This window comes from Sitophilus oryzae, unplaced genomic scaffold, assembly GCF_002938485.1.
Source record: "Sitophilus oryzae breed Bouriz unplaced genomic scaffold, Soryzae_2.0 scaffold_1440_pilon_pilon, whole genome shotgun sequence".
NCBI classification, from domain to species: domain Eukaryota; kingdom Metazoa; phylum Arthropoda; class Insecta; order Coleoptera; family Curculionidae; genus Sitophilus; species Sitophilus oryzae.
Genome location: NW_022146105.1, coordinates 5,931,583 through 5,956,179, shown reverse-complemented (window position 1 = coordinate 5,956,179; position 24,597 = coordinate 5,931,583). Strand labels below are relative to the sequence as shown.

The 24,597-nt window shown below is 33.3% G+C and overlaps 1 protein-coding gene across 1 annotated transcript in view; it reads right to left on the bottom strand.

Annotated features, from left to right (window-relative positions):
- Window positions 1–24,597, bottom strand: part of LOC115876916 — a 140,256-nt gene that overhangs the window by 76,097 nt on the left and 39,562 nt on the right. Inside the window, exon 2 of the mRNA XM_030892964.1 lies at window positions 15,394–15,700. Coding sequence (XP_030748824.1) covers window positions 15,394–15,662 — 269 coding nt within the window. The 5' untranslated portion in view covers window positions 15,663–15,700. The remainder of the gene's footprint in view (window positions 1–15,393; window positions 15,701–24,597) is intronic.

Below are 24,597 nucleotides of genomic sequence, written 5' to 3'. Positions count from 1 at the left end.
AGGTCGTTACACCCCAATTCAAAATTCTGGTTCTGTTATACCGGGTGCGTCTCGAAAGAGGCTCACCCCTATAACTTTTTTATTATTTCAGATAAAAAAAACGAGATTTGGTATGTTAGTATATGACGTAAATTAGGATTGATTGATGTATTCAATTGATTTTGGTCACTTCCTTGGTTTCACCGGAAGTTACTACAACTTTTGATTTTTAAATGGCACCATTTTTTACTTTATTCGATAGAAAGTGACATTCTGAATAGAATGACATATCATATCTCAACTTTTGATATTCTCTCTTAATAAAAAATCTTATTTTAAAATTCAATCTACTATGACTATGTTAAAAACACCAATTCTTAATCAAGGAGCCTTGGAAAAATAGATTTGATGGTCTAATGTTTTTATTGTGTTGTCCTGGCCAGTTAGAAAATGATCAAATCGTATTTTTAATCATATCTCAATTTTTTCAAATGGAACGAGGGTGGCTCATTAGCATATTTGGAAAAAGCATTTTTTTACGAATAATTTGATACCACACACTTGGTATTTCGAGTCAAATTTTCGTTACGAACCGCAAGCTATAATTTCAAATAACCCATAAACGAAAATGTCAAAAGTTGACATATGATATATCATTCTATTCAGAGTGTTATTTTCTATCGAATAAACTAAAAAAATACCGAGGGTGCCATTTAAAAATCAGAAGAAGGTGAAACCGAAAGTGACCAAAAACAATTGAATACGTCAATCAATCCTAATTTATGTCATATACTAACATACCAAATCTCGTTTTTTTAACTAAAAAAATAAAAAAGTTATAGGGGTGAGCAACTTTTGAGACGCACCCGGTATATACAGGGTGAGTTTCCTACGATGTTCTCTATGGGTATCTCGGAAACTACTGGATAGAGAATCGGTTAAATAGAGAAAGAATTGTAATTTTGTGGGGTCGTCAGATTTTTGAAAAAGTTCATGGCTTACTAGATATTTCGAAAAAAACAAATTTCGGCTATTTTAAAAATTGTCCCTAATTTCATTATAAGCTGTTTTAGACAAAAAGTTTTCAGGTAAAAGTTGTAGATAATCACATCCTTAATGAGACTGTGTCCTGGGTTTTTTTCTAAAACCTGTCATTTCTGACATATAACACAAACATATGTTTTTTTAAATGGAAACAATAGTTGGCCATGACTTCATAAAAAGTGCCATTTTTTAAGCTTTTTAGTGATATAAGCTATAATATCTTTTCTTCGAAAAATTACTGAGTTATAGCCAATTCTTATCATTTTTAAATAATTTCACTTAGTTAGCCATGGAAACAAGTCAAATCGCCGTTGCTCTCAGAAATGAGAACTCCCACATCCAAACTTTTTAAATTAAACTAAACCAAAATTGTAAATATGAATTTTTCAAATGAAGAAAAGCGTGTAGATCTCGCACATCAATAGAGTGGTTCCAACATGACTTTCATTATAACACACCACCCCCATAATGAAAGAAATGTTAATAATTATTTATATCATAATTATACAAACGCAGGGATAGGAAGAGGTGGACAATTGCATGGGCCTCCTCGATCACCTGACCTATCCATTTTAGAATTTTTTATGCGGTATAGTTAACAATAAGGTTTACAAAAGAACTTATGAATTAAGAGAGGCACTTGAAGTGGCGGTACTTCTGTGAGAATTGGTAGTAATTCAATTTTAAAAAGATGCAACTCAAAACAATGGCGGATTTTTGAACATTTTCTAAAATAACTTAAAGTGTATGTAGTGATATTACCTTTTTAAGTTTTAGTTTGTGTAATGTAAATTGTAAAGAACCGTTTAGTAATATATTCTGACTTTTTATAAGTTATAAATCATAACAGAATAAGAATACCATGCAATCTAAGTGAAATTAGTCAAGAAAGATAAGAATTGGCTATAACTAAATTTAACAAGAAAAGTTGAACCAATAATCCTACACGCTTTTCTTCATTTGATAAATTCATATTTACAATTTTTGTTTACTTTAATTTACAAAGTTTCGATGTGACAGCTTCACATTTCTGAGAGCAACGGCGATTGAACTTGTTTCCATGGCTAACTAAGTGAAATTGTTTAAAAATGATAAGAATTGGCTATAACTCAGTAATTTTTCGAAGAAAACATATTATAGCTTATATCGCTGAAAAGCTTAAAAAATGGCGCTTTTTATGAAGTCATGGCCAACTATGGTTTCCATTTAAAAAAACATATGTTTGTGTCATATGTCAAAAATGACAGGCTTTAGAAAAAAAAACGGAGGACACAGTCTCATTAAGGATGTGATTATCTACAACTTTTATCTGAAAACTTTTTGTCTAAAATAGCTTATAATGGAATTAGGGACAATTTTTAAAATAGCCTAAATTTGTTTTTTTCGAAATATCTAGTAAGCCATGAACTTTTTCAAAAATCTGAAAGGCTTATATTTATGACCTCACAAAACTGCAATTCTTTCCCCATTTAACCGACTCTCTATCTCGAGTAGTTTCTGAGATACCCATAGAGAACATCGTAGGAAACTCACCCTGTATATATATTCTCGTACTATTTCCACAGTTGTGTTATTATTTATTAAAATGTCCTTTTTCCACTAGCTCGTTGTACATTACTTTAGATTTTGCTAAATTCATTTTGAGAGCCACTTTATTGCTGGTTTTAATTAGTTCATTAATTTGTGCTTGTAGTTCTTCAAGACTATTGGCCATTAGGACTATGTCATCAGCGAATCTTAGATGATTAAGATATTCTCCATCTATTTTTAATCCTTTGTTGGTCCAGTCCAGTTGACGGAAGATTTCTACTAGTGTTGCTGTAAACCGAGTAGTAAGTCGAGTAAATGTCATACAGAAGAATTGAATAAGACTATTGATAGTCATTTTTTTTCGGTTATTTTTCAATGTCGAAGAAACATATGCTGTGTACAGAGTGGCGCCTCTCATACGCAGCGGAAGCTCCAAGGAGAACGCTCGTTTATATCGAAATTAAATTTTGGCAGCATATATAAGTTAACTGGAAGCATTTTATAAAAATATATAGAATTATACAGGGTGTCCCCAAAAAAAGTTACACATCAAAGTTGTGGTTTGAAAAAAATTATTTAGATGAAATCAAATGCTCAAAATGCTTCCTTTCCTGTTAACTGCATAAAATGATTGTCTTTTCAAAAGGATCTTTTCATTTCAAAAAGCATATGTGGAGTTCTACTTCGAAAAGCAGCTACAATAATTTCTCTCATGTTGTCGACAATGGTTGGTCGAGTTTTGTAAACACTGTTTTTAACATATCCCCATAAAAAAAACCAGACTAGATAAAATCAGGAGCATTCACATCATACACACTGCGTTTACCAACTAATAGAATCATATCAATTCTTTCTGATGTAGGATAAGTTTGCATTTTCGGCAAATTTCTGAGAAATTTTTTTTGTTTTAACTGACACAAAATGATAACTAGTTGTTAAAGTTGGACTAATTTAGACACCTATGTTGAAGTAACGTCAGACATATCACAGCCACCTTGATTTTATCAAATAATAAAGTTCTACTCAGATCAAATCATGTAAATGAAAATATCTAAGAAAATCTTTATTTGAGGTGTAGGCAACCTAAATAGTATTTTGAAGAGACATTAATTCTCCATTGGATATCGGAATAATATACTGGGTGTTCTATTTAAAATAAGAGAGTGACATGCTTTTAAAGGTGACCAATGTTCAATATTAATTTTGTCTCACCCTGTGTAACTTTTTGGATCAAGTTTTAATTTGATTTAAAGTACAATAGTTAATTTAAGTACATATTAGGCTATACCAGGTAAATTCCAATTTAGGTAGCTTTTATTGTAATTTAAAAATTGTTCTTTATTTCTAGAAAATGTTAAATATGTCAAAAACCTTACATGTTAATTATATACTTCTTTTATAAAACTCACCTTTATTTTTCTCCCAGAATCCAAAAATCAATTAATATATAGGGTGTTCCATTACAAAAAAGCCTCCGCGGCGTATGAGAGGCGCCATCGTGTATATAAAAAATTACAAATCACAAAATATTTCCTTACGTAATAAAATAGTAATTTTAATCGTAACATTACTAATTTTGTCATTTAATCCGCTAGTAAAACGTGCGCCGTGCGTAGATATAGCAAAAAATCAATTACTGTTCCATATGTTTTCTGGTTGTAATATTACTATACATATAAGTTCTTGCCGTAAGGTGTTTACTGGTTCTCATAAAAAATAAAAATTTAATAACTCGCGACATTTGCGGCCAGAACGTATGTTAAGGTGCTTTTATTTTAACTACAGCGAATAAGCGTGTTTTTATGCCTTTTAGTTCTTAATTTTCTTTAATTAAATGTACACCGAAGAATATTTACATTGGTAGCAAATTATGTTCATAGAAATGTTTCAATAGAAGATAATTGAAAACTCTTAGCAGTCTATCTCTAAATAGAAGAGCAACAAGTAATTTAATTAATATTAATTATGCCGCAGTTATAAGGTCTTGGGCGATACGGCTAAGCTAGGGGCGTATTAGAACTGGGATATTTTTAGGAATAAAATAGCTTTTGTCAAAATTACTACATAAATTTATTAATTAACATACAGTCCCCGGATTGTCTTTACAAGAGGAAAAACTTTTTTATTATTGATATTTTGAGAAAAGTGCATTCTTCATAATAATTTTTACATGTTCTAAAATGGTTAATTCCGTTTATACATTTTCAAATTTCCATACACATTTAGAGAAAATTAAAAAAACATGAAAATATTGTTCTAAAAATCAAAAGGAGTTTCTATCGTAATATCGTTTTTATGGTAAAAGCGTTTCTATGGTAAAAGACTTGATATATATCATAAAAAGACATCCAATGCATTGAGAAGTTATACTGGAACCAAACAGCACAAATAAAATTGTCCAATACTATGTCCAATCCCATACAAGTTAGAAGGTGGGTGCGACAGGGTTGCGTGCTCCACTCCTATTTAATTTATACTCAGAAGCTATTTTCCAAGAGGCTCTGGAGGATGTGGAAATGGGAGTCAAAGTTAATGGAGTGCGGATTAATAATATCCGCTATGCCGACAATACGGTCTTAATTGCAGACAATATACACGACCTACAACAAATGGTCAACAAGGTAGGAGAACAGAGCAAAGTAATGGGTTTAAACATCAATATCAAGAAAACCAAATTTATGATTATATCCAGAAACCCTGATGTGTTTATAAACTCCATCCTAACATTTAACTCAAGGTCCATAGAAAGAGTAGATAAATTTAAGTACTTGGGCATCTGGCTCTCGGAAGATTGGACATCAGACAAGGAAATTAAATGTCGCATCGAACAAGCTCGGCAGGCATTCTTGAGGTTTCGAAAAGTAATTGTCTGTTCTGATTTTGACCTTAGCCTTAGATTAAGATTCGTAAAGTGTTATGTGTGGCCGGTGCTCCTTTATGGTATGGAAGGTTGGACATTGAAAGCAGCTACCATCAACAAATTGGAAGCTTTCGAGATGTGGCTATATCGCAGAATCCTAAAGATACCTTGGACGGCTAGATTGACAAATGAAGAAGTACTTAGACGTGTTGACAAAGAGCGTGAATTGTTTGAATTGATTAAAAAGAAAAAAAAAACGCATACATGGGGCACATATGCGAAACCCCAAATATCAATTCTTGCATTTCTTGATCGAAGTCAAGATCGAAGGCCGGAGGGGTATCGGAAGGAAGAAAATGTCTTTAGTTGTCTTGGCTGAAAACACCTTATTAATAATAATATAAACCTTACCGTTTTTGTAACATATTCAATTTTGTGAAATTGTAGTAAAAATACTAAGGCTTCATTTTCAAAGGGTATGAAAGTTTTTAATGCTAAATATTTACTGAAGTTTATTGATCAGATATCGTGTTGCAATAATAAAAATAATACTACCTTATACAGGGTATCTAAAAATTTATTTTAAATTATTACTAGTTTTAAACGGCAATAACTTGTTTAATTAATTTAATTTAAATGGAATACGAGACTCAGATGCACAATTTAATTATCTATAATATTGTATCATACCATTTTTTACTTATCTCTTCAAGTTTTCGTAGAAAATGCATTTGCTTATAATTTAGACCTCGTTTATTATATATATACCGTATGATCGAGAAAAAACGGCGTCAGCGATGGCTATGGAATGAAGATCGCTGTCATTTTAAATGTAAATTTATATGGGAAATGTCATTGATGTTCATTTCCCAGCCAACTGGACGCCGTTTTTTTTCGATCATACGGTATATATATAATACCCATGGAATATTGACCTTTTACATTCTATATATAATATGTAAATAATGTCATCCAGAGAGTCAAATTCCTCATGTGGTAATTGGCAGGACATCTAGCTAGAACACAACTAATAACGGATGAATCACAAAAATTACAGCATGGTACCCACGAAGAATTAAGAGACCTAGAAGACCAAACCTGAGGTGGGACTCTGAGATATGAACAGGAATATTAGGAAATTAGCAGGGATAACTTGGGCCCGCATAATAGACAATAATGGGTCCAACTACAAAGAGAGTATGTGAGGGAGGCTACACCATAATTGGAAATAGTTGAATAAGCTGAAGATGATAATGATGACTACGAAGATAAATATTCTTTTCTTCTATAATTTTGTGAAAACCTAACATAACATTTTAATAAAACTAATATCACTTTCCCGACGAAATATCGCCTGGAAAAACAGTAAAGAATTCGATTTATTTGGATATAATAAATACTCGAAATCGTGTATATAGGCCGTCAATTTTCTCGAGAGCACTGAGGGATTGGAAAGATAAATTTCGACCATAAATAAAATAGCTCGTTCCTTTTCTTGGTAAAATCCAGACAGAATACGGTCCATAAATATAGATTTTATTACGAATTTTACGTACTGTATATTCTTGACATATATTATGGATTGTACCTATTTATCTTTGATTTAAAAAAATATGTAGTTTCTATTAACCGATTTTGCTACATATTTTTATTAAAGATATGATAATTTTATCTAAATAAAACAATTTATATTGTTTTGAGATGGTAATTATATACATATAATCAGCCTTCTATGTAATACAGTATGATAAAGAAAAAAAAAACGGCGTCAGCGATGGCTATGAGAAGAAGATCGATGTCTTTTATATGTAAAGTTATATGGGGAATATTATTGATATTCCCCATCATTCACATCTATCACTATCAAGGAATTTGTCGTTGGACATACTATATCATGGTTTTGCCACACAACTCAAATCTTCTCCCGCTTCTAGCGGGGAAGGTTCACATAACGTGCTTCATAAGCTTCGTTCAAACGCAACAGAGAGCCGTACTCGGTACGGTAACGCTTATGCGCAGTCGAGAAAATGTGTTCCAACCTCGAGAGAATCGTTTAGTGAACGATAACTTTTGCATTCTAACAAGAGTTGGAACGTAAGAGTTATGGTAAACTGTCGTTAGTGAACCGATTCCGGTACGATAATTTCGATACCAACTTGAAAGCAAGAATTATAGGGACTGACCTGCGCAATAAAAATATGTCAGCAGATTATTGATTTTTACAGACTTTGGCCTTTACTTATTCTTTTAATATTGACAGTTCATTTATCTGTTGATTTGAAGACGTGTTGACCCTTAAGTAATATTTGCTGTTTATCGTATGTTTATTTTAAATACACACACCGGAAAAGCCTAGGGATATTACAATTTTATCCAACCATCGTCAGTAATTTTATTATTTGCATTTCTGATATAATAAAATTAAAATAAACAAATAGTTTACAGGACGTATTGGAAATAAAAATGCGAAATTTACCGAATTTTTCAAATTTACCTTGATTTTTATTGAACTCAAAAAAATACACACATTTTTTTTTAATTCTAAACTGTGAATTAGAAAAAAAGAAAAAAAAAGCATTTTTACTTAATAAAGGGTATGGCCTCCTCTACTGTTCATTACAGCCCTACATCGTCTCTCCATGCTCCTGATCAGCTTGTCGATCTCTTCTTGAGGTACAGCCTTCCACGCTGCATTCACGGCCCGAACCAGATCCCTACGAGTTTCACGAGGCATACCCATTCTCAAAATTCTTCTTTGGACCGCGTCCTATACGTGCTCGATGGGGTTGAGGTCAGGAGATTGTGCCGGCCAGGGTAAGATGTTTAATTGATGATCATTGATAAACTCACTTACCACTCTGGCTGTATGAGGCCGTGCATTGTCATGCATGAGAATGAAGTTTCTCCCAAAATCAATGGCATATGGTAACACGACAGGCTCAAGAATTAAATCACGATATGTGATTCCTGTTAGAAACCTTTCAAGAAAAACAAGATCGGTTTTTCGGCCTAACTGAACTCCTCCCCAGACCATAACTGTTCCACCTTGATAAGGGTGCACTTCCTGAACATGATCCAACCGAATAAGATTTCCCGGTTCTCTCCATACCCTAAGCCTTCTCGAATCTGGATGAATTCCAAAGCGTGACTCATCCGTGAAAAGAACATTTGCCCATTGTTCATTCGATCACTGAACATGATCTTGAGCCCACAAATATCGTACCTCTCGATTTCTCTCGTTAAGGGTTGAGCTCTCCAGGGGCGTCTGCTTCTTAAGTTAACCTCTCTTAATCTATTGCCAACAGTGTCAGGACTAACGGTTACATTATGTGTTTCCTGGAGAATTAAACTAAGCTATGGTGCTGTAAGAGTCGGTCGGCGTCGAGCATTTAATTGTAAAAAATGATCTTGCTGAGGGGTAGTAATGCGATGTCGCCCTGTGTGCCTTTCAGCAACATCACCACTTTCACGGTACCGTGTACTTAATCGCGATATTACACTTTGCGTTGTATTTAATGCTCTAGCTACGTCGATTTGGCGTATTCCAGCTTCGAGCATACCCATGGCCCTTAGCATTTCGTCTCTGTTAAGATGTCTACGCTCCATAATGTCGTTTAATACTAAACAGAGTTATTTGAATGAATTCTGGCCAGTTATCATAAAAACATAGCCAGTACAGGTTAAATTCGAACAACTGATGCTAGGTGCTTTTTATACATTTGACAAAAAATGCACAAACACTTCTGCAAATATCCCAAATTTAGAAATAACTAGTCTAACTACTTCGTTTCAATCGAAGTAGAAAGAATCGGCCTACAAATATGTGGTTGTTTATTCAAAACATTTATTTTTAACTTTATTAAAATGATATCCCTAGATTTTTCGGGTGTGTGTATTTCTCTATTTTTGAAAAACAAAGAGTGACGAAGGGGACAGTAATATCGAGTCTGTGTTGAATACCAACGAAAATGACTTCCGACTTACAACTTACAAGTTACAACTCATCATAGAGTCTCAGGGCTTTGATAAAACCCATTATCTCAGACAGCTTCACAGAGGCTAGTTCTCCATCTCCGATATCAGTCTTACCAAAGTTTATGGTACAAATGGTTGTCGTCTCGGCGCACTCAATGATGAGGTATTCTGGTGTTTTCCCATTCCCCCCCCAGAATCTGCATTCGCCGTTATTTCCTAGCTTCAATCTACTGAGGTGTTCATTGAGGAGACAGAGTCCTGTTACAAATCCCATGATAATCCGAAGATTGTTTTAGTCAAATCAAGGAAAAGCTTTGATTTTTCTCGGTCGTAAGTTCTGAGCAATTTCTTCGAGTGTCTTAGACCGTTGGAGGATTTCCATTCCAGATTACGGATGGAGTCTTCCAGGTTTTTGAGTTCCGCTTTAAATTGGTTTCTACTTGGGAAGCAGAACGGTTCTGGTCCAGTTAGTTGGAGCGTTCGCTCCTTTTTTTGCTAACTATTTGCTTTTTCATTGTCTTCTATCCCTTGGTGAGCTGGCACCCAGAGTAGGAGAACTTTATTTTCTTTGCCTAATTTGTTTAGAAATTCCTTGATCAACTTAGAATTGATGGTTACTGATTTGACCTCTTTTAGTGCTGTTTGATTATCGAATAAGATGACTATTTGTACACAGATTTCAATAGCGTAAATTTCTTCCTTAAGTATGCTGGAGTATCTGCCCATTGGTTCGGAGTATTTAGTTTTTGGCCAAAATACTCCTATCCTTGACCCTGCTTTGGTCATCTTGTATGTATGCACTTGTGTGCGTTTATTTAAATACTAAAGTGAAAGTACAATGCAAAACAAAAAAACAATACAATGCAAAAAGTTTTATAAAAATTCGTTCACAGTAAATGAATTCCGAGTATCCCATAAGGGCTTAAAGCACTAGAATCAGTACTGGGAATTTATAAATTTAACTATTTTTGTCATTGCTTCCGATTTTAACAAACAAAAAAAATCAGTTCAAAAATACTTCCTTTGATACATCAGTTACTCTACGGTCATCATACTGTAGTTCTTGAAGATGTTCTAAAATGAAAATTGTTTTTAAAAGTTAGCAGCGCTGTTGTCGACGGTTTAATTAAAGTTGGTCAACCGATCCACCTATATAGTCTTTGAACGAGATTAGAAAATTGGAAAACTTAGATTCCGAACTTTACGGAAAAATCACGAAAAATAAAAAGCAATATTTCTAACGAAAATATCCAGTCCTCGAAGAATTACTTCGAGAGAGGTCGGATTTCCTAATTCCGTTTGTTTTAAAAACAGGAGGCGACGTCAAAGCATTGTTTAGTATTTTTCTCTAAGGAGGTTTAATTTTAAAATTGATTTAAAGTTACTTCTAGAGAAATACACAATGGTATGTGTTTGAAATATAGAAATTTATTCCTTTCCTTTATTTATTCGACTAGATTTGTTATTTCTTATTTGTTTTCTTCCTTTTTTTATTGTTTGGCATTTGTGCTGACAATCTTAACCTTTAGGCTGGATGTAACGGGTGTCCCACTAAGAATAGCTCTCGGCTGTATCTCGAATATTGGCCGTAGAACATGAGGAAAAAATATTTATAACTAATTAGAATTTTTACAAAATTCTGCCTAGATAAGGGCTACTATGAATAATAGCTTCATAATCTTCAGAAAATTTCGGACTTTTTTTGTCAGAACCATTTTTCCCTATCTGCTAAAATAAAGTGGTGGGGGAAGGTTAGATCTGTCTTTATTTAAAAGTTAATAACTCCGGACTGGATAACCGGAATATAACAAGTGAGGGCTCGTTTAAAAGAGCGTTTCGTACTCTATATAAAACCATATAAACAATAATAATATGCCTTTAACAGTAGACGCTAGGGGTCTTGCAATTTAACAAACATTGCGGGATTTCCCCAAAAAAAAAATAAATACAACGGTATATGTAATTTCAGCTGATGGTAAAGAGGAATATAAAGTTTAAGAAGTCATCTTGATATCTTTTTTCAATCCGAAGATATTATTAAAAATATAATAAATACGACAAAATTTGCCCTTAACTATCTTATTTTTAAAACACGGTATATATAGCCCTCTAGATTATGCCCATTTTAACAAAAAAAAAAGATAGGAACAGTGAGTTTATTTTAATATCAACGAAATACCAGAATACCATAATACCAGATGTATTAATACCTAATAATTAAGATATTAATAACAGTGCCACGCGTTTCCTTTGAAGGAAATGGATTTAAAAAAAAATGTTAAATTGTAAAATTTTAAAATTATTAAATTGACAAGAAAAATTATGAAATTAAAAATTTATAAAGAACCGGAAAAAAATAAATAAAAAAAACGTCTTATTAAACTGTGGAGTGTGCGTGCAAATAGGCCCTAGCTCTGCCGAAGAGATGGGGTGGGTTTTAAGCGCCACTGGCTTTGCACAGATAAGCCAGAAAACCCCCAAGATATTCTTGGAATCTAACAAGACTTGTTATTAAAAAAAATATATTAGAAAGATAAAAAATTAAGGGATGAATGAAACACTAAGATAAATTAATAGAGTATTGTATAATGATATTAAATTAAAAAAAAATGAACCAAATTTGATGACGTTGTATACTAAATTTAATTAAAAAATTGGAAAAACTGAAATACAAAATGTATGTACCTTGAACTCTGGAACCTGAATCAATATAAGATAAAAAAAAAGGTAAGTAAGAAAAGGGAAAACAAATAATAGGGGAAGATAAAATTTCAGTAAACGTTTCACTTGTTTCTGCTTCAAACAAACCTGATCCAGCGACGTAGTTGCCAAGCTCAGTGCTTCAGAGAGGATACCACTTCAGAGAGACGTACTGGAAAAAGTCCTCCTGTCAGAAAAAGCAAGCCAGAAAAATGCTTCGTAGAAAAAATCCTCGTATAAAGAAAAATCCTGGTCCAAAAAAGTTCTGGTCTCAAAGCCTGGTGGAAAAATCCTGGTCTTAAAGCCTGGTCCAAAAAAAAGCCCCTAAAACCGAGAGCGGTTTAGGTTTACGAAATAAAAAGAAAGTTACCTAGAAGGGATAGTTTGAAACAAATGGAACATACAGCTATAATTAATTAAAAAACACGTTGCAACTGTAGAAATATAGAAAATGGCATAAAAAGTTACCTTGCTGGGCTTCACAAAAAATGTAGTTTTTTTTCCTAATAGGTTGATGTCCAAATTGCTGGATTCAGAAAGCAGAAATTACTGGAACAGGTGGTGGTTTTATGTTCCTCTTCCCAAGAAAATCGACGATGACAAAGAAATAAAATAAATGGCTTTCCCTGTTAGGAATTAATTTTAATAGTACAAATCACACTAGACAAAATGGCGATCAAAAAAAAACTTACCAGCCACGAGCAGATTAAAATCCCGTATAAAACGGCTCAGAGATACTTTTAAATGGTAAGGTACAAACAGCAAAAGTATCCCTTATAGTTCTAGTCAGTGATTATCCCCAACAAACGGGTAAAACAGGAAAATTCCAACAAATTACACTGACTAAAACACCTGCTTTGAAGCTGAAGGGAAAAATGGGAAACCTAAATCGATCAGATAGAGTTCCGCTCCTAAGAAATTTGACTTATACTGCAAAGTTGCAATTTAATATTCTGGGAATTTAGAAACATTGCCAAAATAAACAATACTTAGAATTAAAAGTAAATTCCAATAACCATTCAAACATAAACATACCAAACCTTATGCCGGTGACGATGCATACACAATATTACGAAAGGATGTCGATTATGCAATCAATAATTATCAGAAAATACAAACATCAGAACCTAAAGGAAGTACTGCTCAACCTGACAACAGCGTGTGTGCGCCGAATACACTAATCTCAACTGATCTGAGCAATTCAAATTTAAATGACATTATTAATAATAATTGTTAACCTTACAATTTGCAGAAAATAAACAAATGATACATTTCAAAAAATATGCAGGTAAATAACTTCATTTTGGGCTCTATAATGAAACATAGGATCAAATAATATTTTAGAGACAATCCACACTTGATAGGAAATCTTCTAAGATAATACAAGGGCAAGCAGTACCGCAGAACTACTAGAAATTACGGCAAATAGGCTAACATTCAGAAACATAAACAAGTCCAGAAATTAAAGGTAATATTTTGGTGAATTTGATTATATTAGCATTAGATAATAAATTTTAATTATATTTTTATTAAAGCAAAATAAATTAAGCAAAGGAGAGTAAGAAAGATAATGAAATATAGCTGTAATGAATATTTGTTTATAAAAATTAAATGCAATAAATTTATTTATCAGCATAAATAAGAGTTTGATCTAACTTGTAAGAAAAATTGGTATATATTTTTAAACCTAGTTAAAGCTAAATTTGGACTGTTACAAACAAGAAACGATGATTTAGTGATTTCATGGTAGGCTTTGAAAAAAAGTTGCTTTTGACGTAATAGTATAAACGTCAAATTGTTATTAGATCAATATTTTGATAGTCTTAGCAGCGTTTTTTATGTTTTAATTGTTTTTTCAAAATGTCTTCATTATTTGAAGTAGTTGAAGTTGTTGGCATTTTGAAAAAGCAACCAAAAGATAAAAGACTATCAAAATGTTGATCTAATAACAATTTGACATTTATACTATTACGTCAAAAGCAACTTTTTTCCAAAGCCTACCATGACTTGAATCATGCCTACACTGAATCATCGTTTCTTGTTCACTGTTATTAACATCTTAATTATTAGATATGAATACATCTGGTATTATGGTATTCTGGTATTTCGTCGATTTTAAAACAAACTAACTGTTTTTTATCTTATTTTTTTCTTAAAATGGGCATAATCAAGAGGGCTACTGATACCGTGTTGTAAAAATAAGGTAATTAAGGGCTTATTTTTTGGTATTTATTATAATTTTGCTAATATCTTCGGTTTGAAAGAAGATATCAAGATGCGGTTTTCTCTGACTTTTTAAGCTTTTACTACTCTCTACTACTATCAGCTAAAATAACACATACTATCGTATTTAATTTTTTTGAAAAAAGGCGCTATATTTGTTAAATTGTAAGAAACCGCCCCATAGTGTCTAAGTTCAAAACCTTATTATTATTATTATTTTTATGGTATAATATAGAGTAAGAAACGCTCTTTTAAACGAGCCCTCGTTTGTTGGATTCTGATCATCCAGTCCGGAGTTATTAACATTTAAATAAAGATATATCTAACCTTCTCCCACCACTTTATTTTAGCAGATAGGGGAAAATTGTTTTAACAAAAAAAATCCAAAATTTAGTGATTATATATATACCATATTATATAATTACCATTATCTAGGCAAAATTCTGTAAAAAAATCTATTTTCTTATATTCCATAGCAGTTGCGCCACCTAGCGGCCGTTTTACAAACTTGAAAATAATTTCCAGCAATTTCTCATAGCCCCTTTAGTTATAAATATTTTTTTCCGTAAGCCCTACGGCTAATACTTTCCGAGATACAGCCGAGAGCTATTCTTAGTGGAACACCCGGTACATAGAAAGAACAAACTAGTTTTAGTTAAAAACGTTTTTGACTAAAACTGTTTTAATGTGATACCTCAATGCAAATTAAAAGGACTAACGCACATTGATTCACAGCATTTTTAGTAGCAACCTGTTCTGTATCTGCTACTGTGCAAATTTGATTGTGAAAAATGTATGAATTGTTCTCTTGGAAACATAATGTTGTTTAAAAGACAAATACTTTTTTACACGAAACAAAAAAGGTTTTTGCTAAAACAGTTTTGCTCTTTTTGTATGCGCTGAGCCTTAAAGCGGACTTTGAGGACTCGTGTACTTGGTAAGTACACTAATAAAAAAAGTCAAAAAAAGTCAAAGTGAAAATACGTTTGAAGTAAACAATTTTTAAATCTCTGATATGAAATTTTGTTAAAAACTAAACAACTAAAATAAGGTTATTACTAAAAATAGATAGAAATTCTTACCTGTTGTAAATGTCCATATCCTGGTGTTTCTTAAGAAGATCTGTTCCTTTATAAATATCAGTCAAATCAAAATGTACTGCAGATTCTTTATCACTAAATCCGATGCTACTAGGCACTGACAGCACTCGCACAACAATGTCAGAAGATAAACACGCTTCCTCTATACTGGTCTCTTTATCACTTAAAATATCCTCTAAATCACAACTAGTACATGGTTTTAGAAGATGTATTAATAAAGTTACGACCGATATTACTCTGATTGTTGACATTATTTAAAAGGGTTAATGTTTTCTCACTTTCATATTATCTGTAACAAAATATTTAATAAATTGATGTTCTGTTAGCTATAAAATAAACTACTGAACTTAATTATCGCAAAGCTAAAATAATATTAAGTTGAAAAATAGGACACTTTGAATACTCTGAATTACGTTTTTAAATAGTTTGGATACTGTAAAGAAAAATTCGAAACAAAAAGCCTACCTGCTAACATGCAATTTTCAGTCGGCCGAATATTTAGTTGCAAAAGTGAAAACAATATATTCTTATGAAGCCGATCCGCCGACTATTTAATTGTATGTGACTGAGGCTCTACCTGGTGCGTCTCAAAAGTAACTCACCCCTATAACTTTTTCATTTTTTTAGATAAAAAAAAAACGAAATCTTTTATGTCTCAATTGCTTTTGGTCACGTCCGGTCCTGTTTTACCGGAAATGACTACAACCTTTGATTTTTAAACGGTACCCTCGGTATTTTTTTACTTTATTCTATAGAAAATGACACTCTGAATAGAATGACATATCATCTGTCAACTTTTGACATTTTTGCTTTAAAAAATCGTATTTTAAATTTCAATCTAGAGTGCCATGGCTGTGTTAAAACAATAATTTTTAGTTTATCAAATGGAACGAGGGTGACTCATTAGAATATTTGAAAAAAGCATTTTTTACGAATAATTTGATACCACACACTTGGTATTTTGAGCCAAATTGTCGTTATGAACCGCATTACAATTTCAAATACACAATATGTAAAAATGTCAAAAGTTGCCATGTGATATGTCATTCTATTCAGAGTGTTATTTTCTATCGAATAAAATAAAAATATATCAAGAGTGCCATTTAAAAATCAAAAGTTGTACTCATTTCCGGTGAAGGAAGTGACCAAAAACAATTGAATACGTCAATCAATAATAACTTATGTCATATACTTACATACCAAATACAGTATTTTTATCTGAAAAAATACATAAGTTATAGGAGGTGAGCCACTTTTGAGACGCACTCAGTATAAGAATATATTGGTTACAAATCTGCAACTAAATAAAAATTGTATTGTTTCCACTTTTGCAAATAAATAGTCGTCCGTTTAAAATTGCAAAATATCAGCGGGAAGCCTAATTATGCTAAAAAAACTTGCAAAAGGAAAGCGGAAAAATGCATGGTTCATTTAGAAATATGTAATAATTACTTGCATACTGCGATTGTAAGAGTCTTGTTTTCCGTTAAAAAAATTGTTAATATTAAATTGTGTTATTTTAAGGAATAATATTCTATTTGAATCTCTAATTGACTTTTCTTGACCGCATCACAATGGAAATTATAAAATTGTCGTTCCTAGACGATGCGGTTTGCATTGTTGATGATTATTTTGACTGACGTCGCTATTTATCAAAAAATATTAAATTCAGATTATAATTGTGTGGAAAATATTTCTGGGACTGAATAGAAGGAATGAAGAATTATACAGGTGAGTGTATTTTGTTCACTCACGGGCATTACTGGGATTTGTATAGGAGTAGTTTAATATTATTTAGTTAACAGTTATCACTGAGCTTTAGTAGTAGATAGAGAAGGGTATTTTAGTATTACTTTTGTGTGTGTGTCTTTTATAGTAGACAAGTATTTATCAAAGGGCATTTTAATATTGTTTAGTTAAAAGATAGATGTTTATCAAAAAGTGCTTTAGTGTTATTTATTATAGATACGTAATGGACAGCTATTTATCAAAGAGTATTTTAGTAATATTTATTGAGTGTGATTTATAATACCTGGGAAATTATCAAATGGTGTTTAGTATTATTATTTTGGAGTGTTTTATATTTTTACCAAACCAAACCAAACCTAAATTGTTTAACAACAACATTATGCTATGTCGCTTTGTGGCCATCCCTTTTGTGCGTGGGACAGACGCCTTGTCGCTTAGCTGCGGAACAACAATATTAAGCTATGTCGCTTTGTGGTCATCCCTTTTGCGTGTGGAACAGACGCCTTGTCGCTTAGTTGCGGAACAACAACATTATGCTATGTCGCTTTGTGGCCATCCCTTTTTCGTGTGGGACAGACGCCTTGTCGCTTAGCTGCGGAACAACAACATTATGCTATGTCGCTTTGTGGCCATCCCTTTTGCGTGTGGGACAGACGCCTTGTCGCTTAGCTGCGGAACAACAACATTATGCTACGTCGCTTTGTGGCCATCCCTTTTGCGTGTGGGACAGACGCCTTGTCGCTTAGCTGCGGAACAACAACATTATGCTATGTCGCTTTGTGGCCATCCCATTTAAAAAAATACAACTTTGATATTTTTTATTTATTTGGGACACTCTGAATCTTGTAAAAATATTTTTAAATTGTAGCTCTAATAGTCCTTCAACGAACCCCAAACTTACAATTTGTAAAAATCTCATCGTTTAGCTACAATACTCCGTGTCGTATGTGGTGAACAACCCTGTATACTCGATTATGATGATATGATCATGTGCGTTTTCCAGTGTTGCTCGAGTATATTTTATTTTTTTGGATTGCAAATTGCGTGATCATAGAGTGAGAGCATTACACAAGTGTCCCGGCATCTAAGGTGAGTTTAGCTTCTTTTGTTTATGTTGTTTGAATATAAAATTGATATTAACACCATTCATATATGAGCATATATGAGCTATATAAATAAAAAAATAATATTTTATTTTTCTTACTCGCTTTTACACGATAATTATTATGAGTAGTGTATTTTTTTATTAAACTATTTAACTAAATATTTCATATTTTCAATATAAAATTAAAAAAAATATCGGAATATTTGGCTGATGTGTATCACTCCACGTAATAAACATTTCAGTTCTACACTAAAGCATTAAAATTAATATTTGCGACGCGGTTTGTAATCTAAAAAGAATTTAATTTCCAAGGGAAAAAGAGGCACACGTAACGGGCGACAAAACGTAATCTCTTCATAACTCGGCTTTATACGATTCCCAGTCCGTTCACGAGCGCTAAAACGTTTTTATATTCACGATATTTTCCGAAAGGAGTTTTGTTCTTTATCAAATATAAGGAAAGCAAATGGCATAGAAAGGACCCAGGGGTGTTGTTTAGACTGACTAAGACATGCCAGTTTTGGTTATTACTCGTATAATTTAATTTTAGTTGGTTAAAAAATATAGAAGAAACTATATTTTCAATTTAACTTTAAGAACAGTAGGTTTATATTTCTCAAATATTATTATACCAATAGCCTTCTATTTATATACTTCACTCAAAGGCGCTGCAATAATTAATAGAACCATCTTATGAGGAAGAAAACGATGAGCACCTACGCAGGAATCCACCTGTACGGCACCTTAAGAAGAAGAATGAGTCTTTTATTATTAAAAATAGAAGGAGAACCATTTAAGGCGTTTTATAGAATGTTTAAAGACAATTTGAATTTCTAGTTAAAAACGCTTGTTAATAAAGTAACACTAAGTTGTTTAAGGTGGTTGTTTTAAGGTGTTTATACAATGCAAGTAGCATTTTTGGCACATTTTAGGTAATGTTTATAATAATCGTAGGCCAGTCGGCAAGTGCATCGATGGCGGGAGCAAATCCGGACAAGCTGGAATAAGTTTTATTTTGTTTAGTTTGGTGTCGAGAAGCACGTATTAAATTTGCACTCCCCGTAAATCCCGGATTTGGCCGCCGACTTGGAAAAATTGGCTAAAATTTGGTTTATTTTTCATTATTTATCAATAACTCGATTTCTATTAACTTTAGTGCAAAATATGTAGAGACCAAAATTAAAGAAGAGGAAAAACTCTATAAAAAACGTTGTATGGTTTTTTTTTCGTGCGACTACCCAAAGTATCGAATTTTACGAAAACAAAATTATAGTTTGATATAATATACGTGTTCAATATATCCGTGGTTAACTGTACTTGTTTCCACACCACCTTGAGCAGCACCCTCAAGACATAAACCCTAAAAATTGGTTGGCAGTAGCCTGCTGTCGCGGTCATAATGGAAGAACGCGATTTGCATTATGACCGCAATAACGGACTAAATTTTTATTGTTGCGCGACTGGTGGAAAATCAAGTTTAACCGCCTTATCTGAGATGCCTTGAAATAAAAAAGTACCCGGCGCGTTTCTTTTTGAGTGGTCTCCCCATTTCCAATAGGCCTAATCCACATGTCGTCAACTTAGGTTTCTTTTGAGGTGGAAGGTTCATCAGAGTTCCTTCGTTTTTTTATGTTACTGGCTGTTCAATATAATCTTCCTGAATGTCTTCCACATCTGTATCATATTCCGGATCTGGTTCATAAGGTGCAGAATATTCTTTTCGTAGATTGAAAATTGGATAGGAAAATTGTCCTCGTACTGATCTTGATCTAATGTTGCCACCTCCAAATTATTCGAACTATGTTGAAAATAGTTCCAGATGTTAGGAAAGGAGAATGGTATTTCTCTGATGTAGATCTAAATACACCAGTTTTAAATTCTATCCAGTCACAAACTGACTTAGGGACAAATGACTTAACATCTTAACCAAATTGTTAATTCTTATTTTTCAAGTTTTGATAGCAATGCTTTAGGTTATACCACAGCAGTTCAACATAAGATTCGTGTTACACAGGAAGATCCTATTAAACAACGTTATTATCCAGTATCACCTTTTAAACAAGATATTATTAATACCGAATTAGATAAAATGTTAAAGTTAGGGGTTATTGAAAAATCTTCTAGTGGTTGGTCTTCACCCGTGTTATTGGTCCCTAAACCAGATAAAACTTGGAGATTTTGTGTAGATTATCGTAAATTAAATAGAGTTACGGAACGGCTTATCCTTTGCCGTACATTTCGGATATTTTGAGAAAGTTAGGTGGTGCTAAATATTTAAGTTCTTTAGACATCCAAAGTGCTTACTGGCAGGTAGAAGTTGAGCCAGATTCGCGTAAATATACTGCATTTACTGTACCATCAAGGGGTTTATTTCAGTTTACAAGAATGCCATTTGGGTTACATAATGCGCCCGCAACGTTTCAACGGTTAGTTGATAATTTATTTGGTCCTGAGTTGGAACCGTTTATTTTGAAATACCTTGATGACATTATCATTGCAACGCCTACCTTAGAGAAACACTTTGAAGTTTTAGAATTAGTATTTGAACGTTTAAAAACCGCTAACCTAACCTTGAACAAAGAGAAATGTTATTTCTGTAGACCAGAGTTGAAATTTTTGGGTTTTGTAATAAACAGATCTGGGATAGCTGTAGATCCAGGTAAAGTGGAGGCTATTGTAAATATGCCAGAACCACGAACAGTTAAAGAAGTCAGACGGGTAATTGGTATGATTACTTGGTACAGACGTTTTGTTGACGGATTTTCGGATATTCTTGCGCCACTCACGGGACTTCTTAGGAAAGGGAAAAAGTTTGTTTGGGATGAGTCTTGCACGACTTCTTTTCTTAAAATTAAGGATGCCTTGATTTCCGCTCCAGTTCTTGCTTGTCCAAACTTCAAGTATCCATTTTATGTACAAACTGATGCTTCAGCTTATGGATTGGGAGCAGTTCTGACGCAGAAGTATGATGATCAGGAATTTGTGATATGTTATCTATCCAGAACACTTTCACGTCCTGAACGGAATTATTCCAGTACAGAGCGTGAATGTCTCGCTGTTCTTTGGGCAGTTGAAAAACTTCGTTGTTACTTGGAACTCTCTAAGTTCTATGTCATAACTGATTGTCACTCTTTGTTGTGGTTGGAGAACTTGAAGGATGCGCAGGGTAGACTTGGTCGCTGGGCTTTGAGACTTCAACAATTCGACTATGAAGTAATTCATAGAAAAGGTAAGGAACATGTGGTTCCGGACACTCTTTCGAGAGCGTTACCTGTTGTTGATATTGAACTTAATTTTCTAGAGGTTTCCGATGTTAGTGATCGTTGGTATTTGAAAATGCGTGAACGTATCCTTAAAGATCCACTTCATTTTTCTAAATGGCGTGTAGAGTCTGGTAAACTCTATAAATATATTGAACCTGATTTTCCTGAATTGCGAGATTCAACAGATTTTTGGAAATTGGTAATTCCCAAGGAGAAACGTGTAGAAATTCTTCAAAAATTTCATGATGATCCGACTGCTGGACATTTAGGTGTTTATAAAACCTACCATCGAATCGCTCGTCTTTTCTATTGGCCTGGTATGAAGAACGATATATCCAGATACATTAAACGATGTCGTGTCTGTTTACGGACAAAGCCAGAGCAGAAGAAACCAGCTGGTTTAATGGGAAATCCACTCTCTATCACACAATGTTGGCAAGTCATCAGTACTGATCTCTGTGGTCCTCTTCCTAAATCTTCGCATGGACATCAATATATTTTGGTTGTCACCGATAACTTCAGTAAATTCAGTTTATTTTTCCCGTTGAGGAAAGCTACTGCTGCAGCTGTTTCAAAGATCATCAAGGATCAAATATTTATGATATTTGGTGTACCGTTACACTTACGTTGTGATAATGGTGTTCAATTTAGAAGTCGAGAATTTACCAATCTTTGTAAAAATTATGGTGTAAATATTATTTTCAACCCAAACTATTCACCTCAGTGTAATCCTACGGAACGAGTCAATCGTGTCTTAAAATGTATGTTAACCGCATATGTTGGTGAGAATCACCGGAAATGGGATGAAGTTTTGTCTGAAATTGGATGTGCCTATCGAAGTGCACGACATGAAGTTACTACTTCAAGTCCATATTTTGTAAATTTCGGTCATGAAATGGTTACGCATGCTAATGAGTATGAGGTCCATCCGAAGTTTTCTACGAGCTCGACGCTAGATCCGGATAATCATCAACCCAATGATCCTCTCCCATCTGCTGAGAACATTCTTAGGTTACAGAAACTTCGAGAGTTTGTTAGAGTCCGTTTAAAGAAAGCTTCTGATCGATCTAGACAGCAGTATAACTTGCGTAGAAGGCATGTGACTTATAATGTCGGCGATTCTGTTTGGAAACGACAGTTTGTTTTGTCAGACGGTGCGAATTATTTTGCAGCAAAATTGGCTGGGAAATTTTGTGGTCCTTACAAAGTTCGTAAGAAAGTTGGATATTGTGTTTATGAACTTGAGGATGACCGTGGTGTATCGATTGGGAATTGGCACGTAAAAGATTTGAAACCAGATCCAGGTTAGATTTTAGGATGTATATATTTTTCATTGAGTTGGTAGTAACTCGCTGTTTTTAAAGAAATTTCATTTCTTTAAAAAAAAGGAAAGAAAAGGTGAGGTGTTACGGTTTAAAAATTTCACCGTAACTTATTTTACTATTTTGCTTATTTTTAGGAATAAAACTAAACTTACTTGAATAACTTGAATAATAACGTTTAATTAGCTTACTTCTTAACTGTACATATAACTTCTAATAATATCTTATCTATTAAATCTCTTCACCACAACAATTTCTTGGGATGGAGTTGCCTCCGATAACTGTAATATAAAACCTCATTAATAAAATATGAATTTGTCTGTTTAAAACCTACCTTTCTTTCTACAGTGGTTACTTTATTTAGACTTATGCTTGTGTTAGGATAATTTTCTTGGCATATTTCTTCGGAGGATTCTTGAATATAGACTTGATGTTATTATCTTTTGTCTGTTTTCAACGCAACAAGTGGGAATGTCGGGTCTGCAATATACATATGGGTAAGGATTTTATTATGTATTTTTCCTGTGTGTAATCAATTGATTTTACCTGATTATAGTTGATTTTTCCCTAAATTTCATCTTGTTTATATTATGATTTACAGACTGACGTTTCAATTGTTGTCAGCTGATCGTGTGACACCGTCGCTGAAGTTTGACAGATGGATCTTGTAAATTAGATTTTCGATCTTTTTAAACGTTTTTATATATGATCGGAAAATGTATTAATAATTTTCCGAAGATATTATGTTCTTATAGGGATAATTATAATTTTATTATGATGTAATAAAATGTTTCACTCAATCCGTATGCATTAAATAAAATTTTACATCGAATTTTATTTTGGGTCTTTTGTTTTACTGGTTGCCAGTGTTGGATTTTGGGTTGGTATCTTGGAGTCCAGCGTCTTTTGCGGATTTTGCAAACACGCGTCTTATTTCGACTTTGAACCATCTTGGTGAAAGCAAGGGAAGCCTTCTGATCTCTGCCGAAAATAAAAGAGAGAAATTCTAGTGAAATTTTGGCTGGTCGCCGTTCCATATTGGGATTTTCATTAGAATTACGGTCTTGGAATTCATTAGGGTCGAGAAGACCGATTGGCAAGAAATTGAGCTTGGCTTGTGTAGTTGGAATTCTGGGGAAACCTTGAAAAAGGGATATCTTTGTTGGTTGGAGGACAGGAGCTGTAGATGGGTGCGTGGACGTACTGGGATGAGTACGAGGACAGTTAAGGAACCCTTTTCCATGGAGTAACATGCGTTGAGACGCCATCTTGTCTTGGAAGGTCCGCATGGTGGAAAGGGTTCTTTCTTCTTTCTTGTTCCTTAGCTATTACTCCTTAGTGATGATTACGGTTTAGCTTAAGATTTTTATCAATTTTTTTTGTACTGGATTTGGTACTGCAACTAATGCCATTATAACGTGAATGCCACTGTGACGAGGCATGCCACTGTGACACTGAAGACCGGCAATCTGGATTTTCTCATGGACTGACTGGAACGACCACCGGATGACAGATAAGACTTTAATCATCTCTTATTTTATTGCGTTTATGATTGATTAAAATTTGTTACATTAAATATACGATCGTATGTGAACTTGGTATACCAGGGGATTTTTACATTTAAATTTCATTTTATTCTTTATAGACCTTTAATCATAATCACAAATACGCATCAGGGTTGTTCACAGTTTAGTCACAACAATATTTTGTGATACTATTCATGATTTAATTTATTTTACGGATAGTT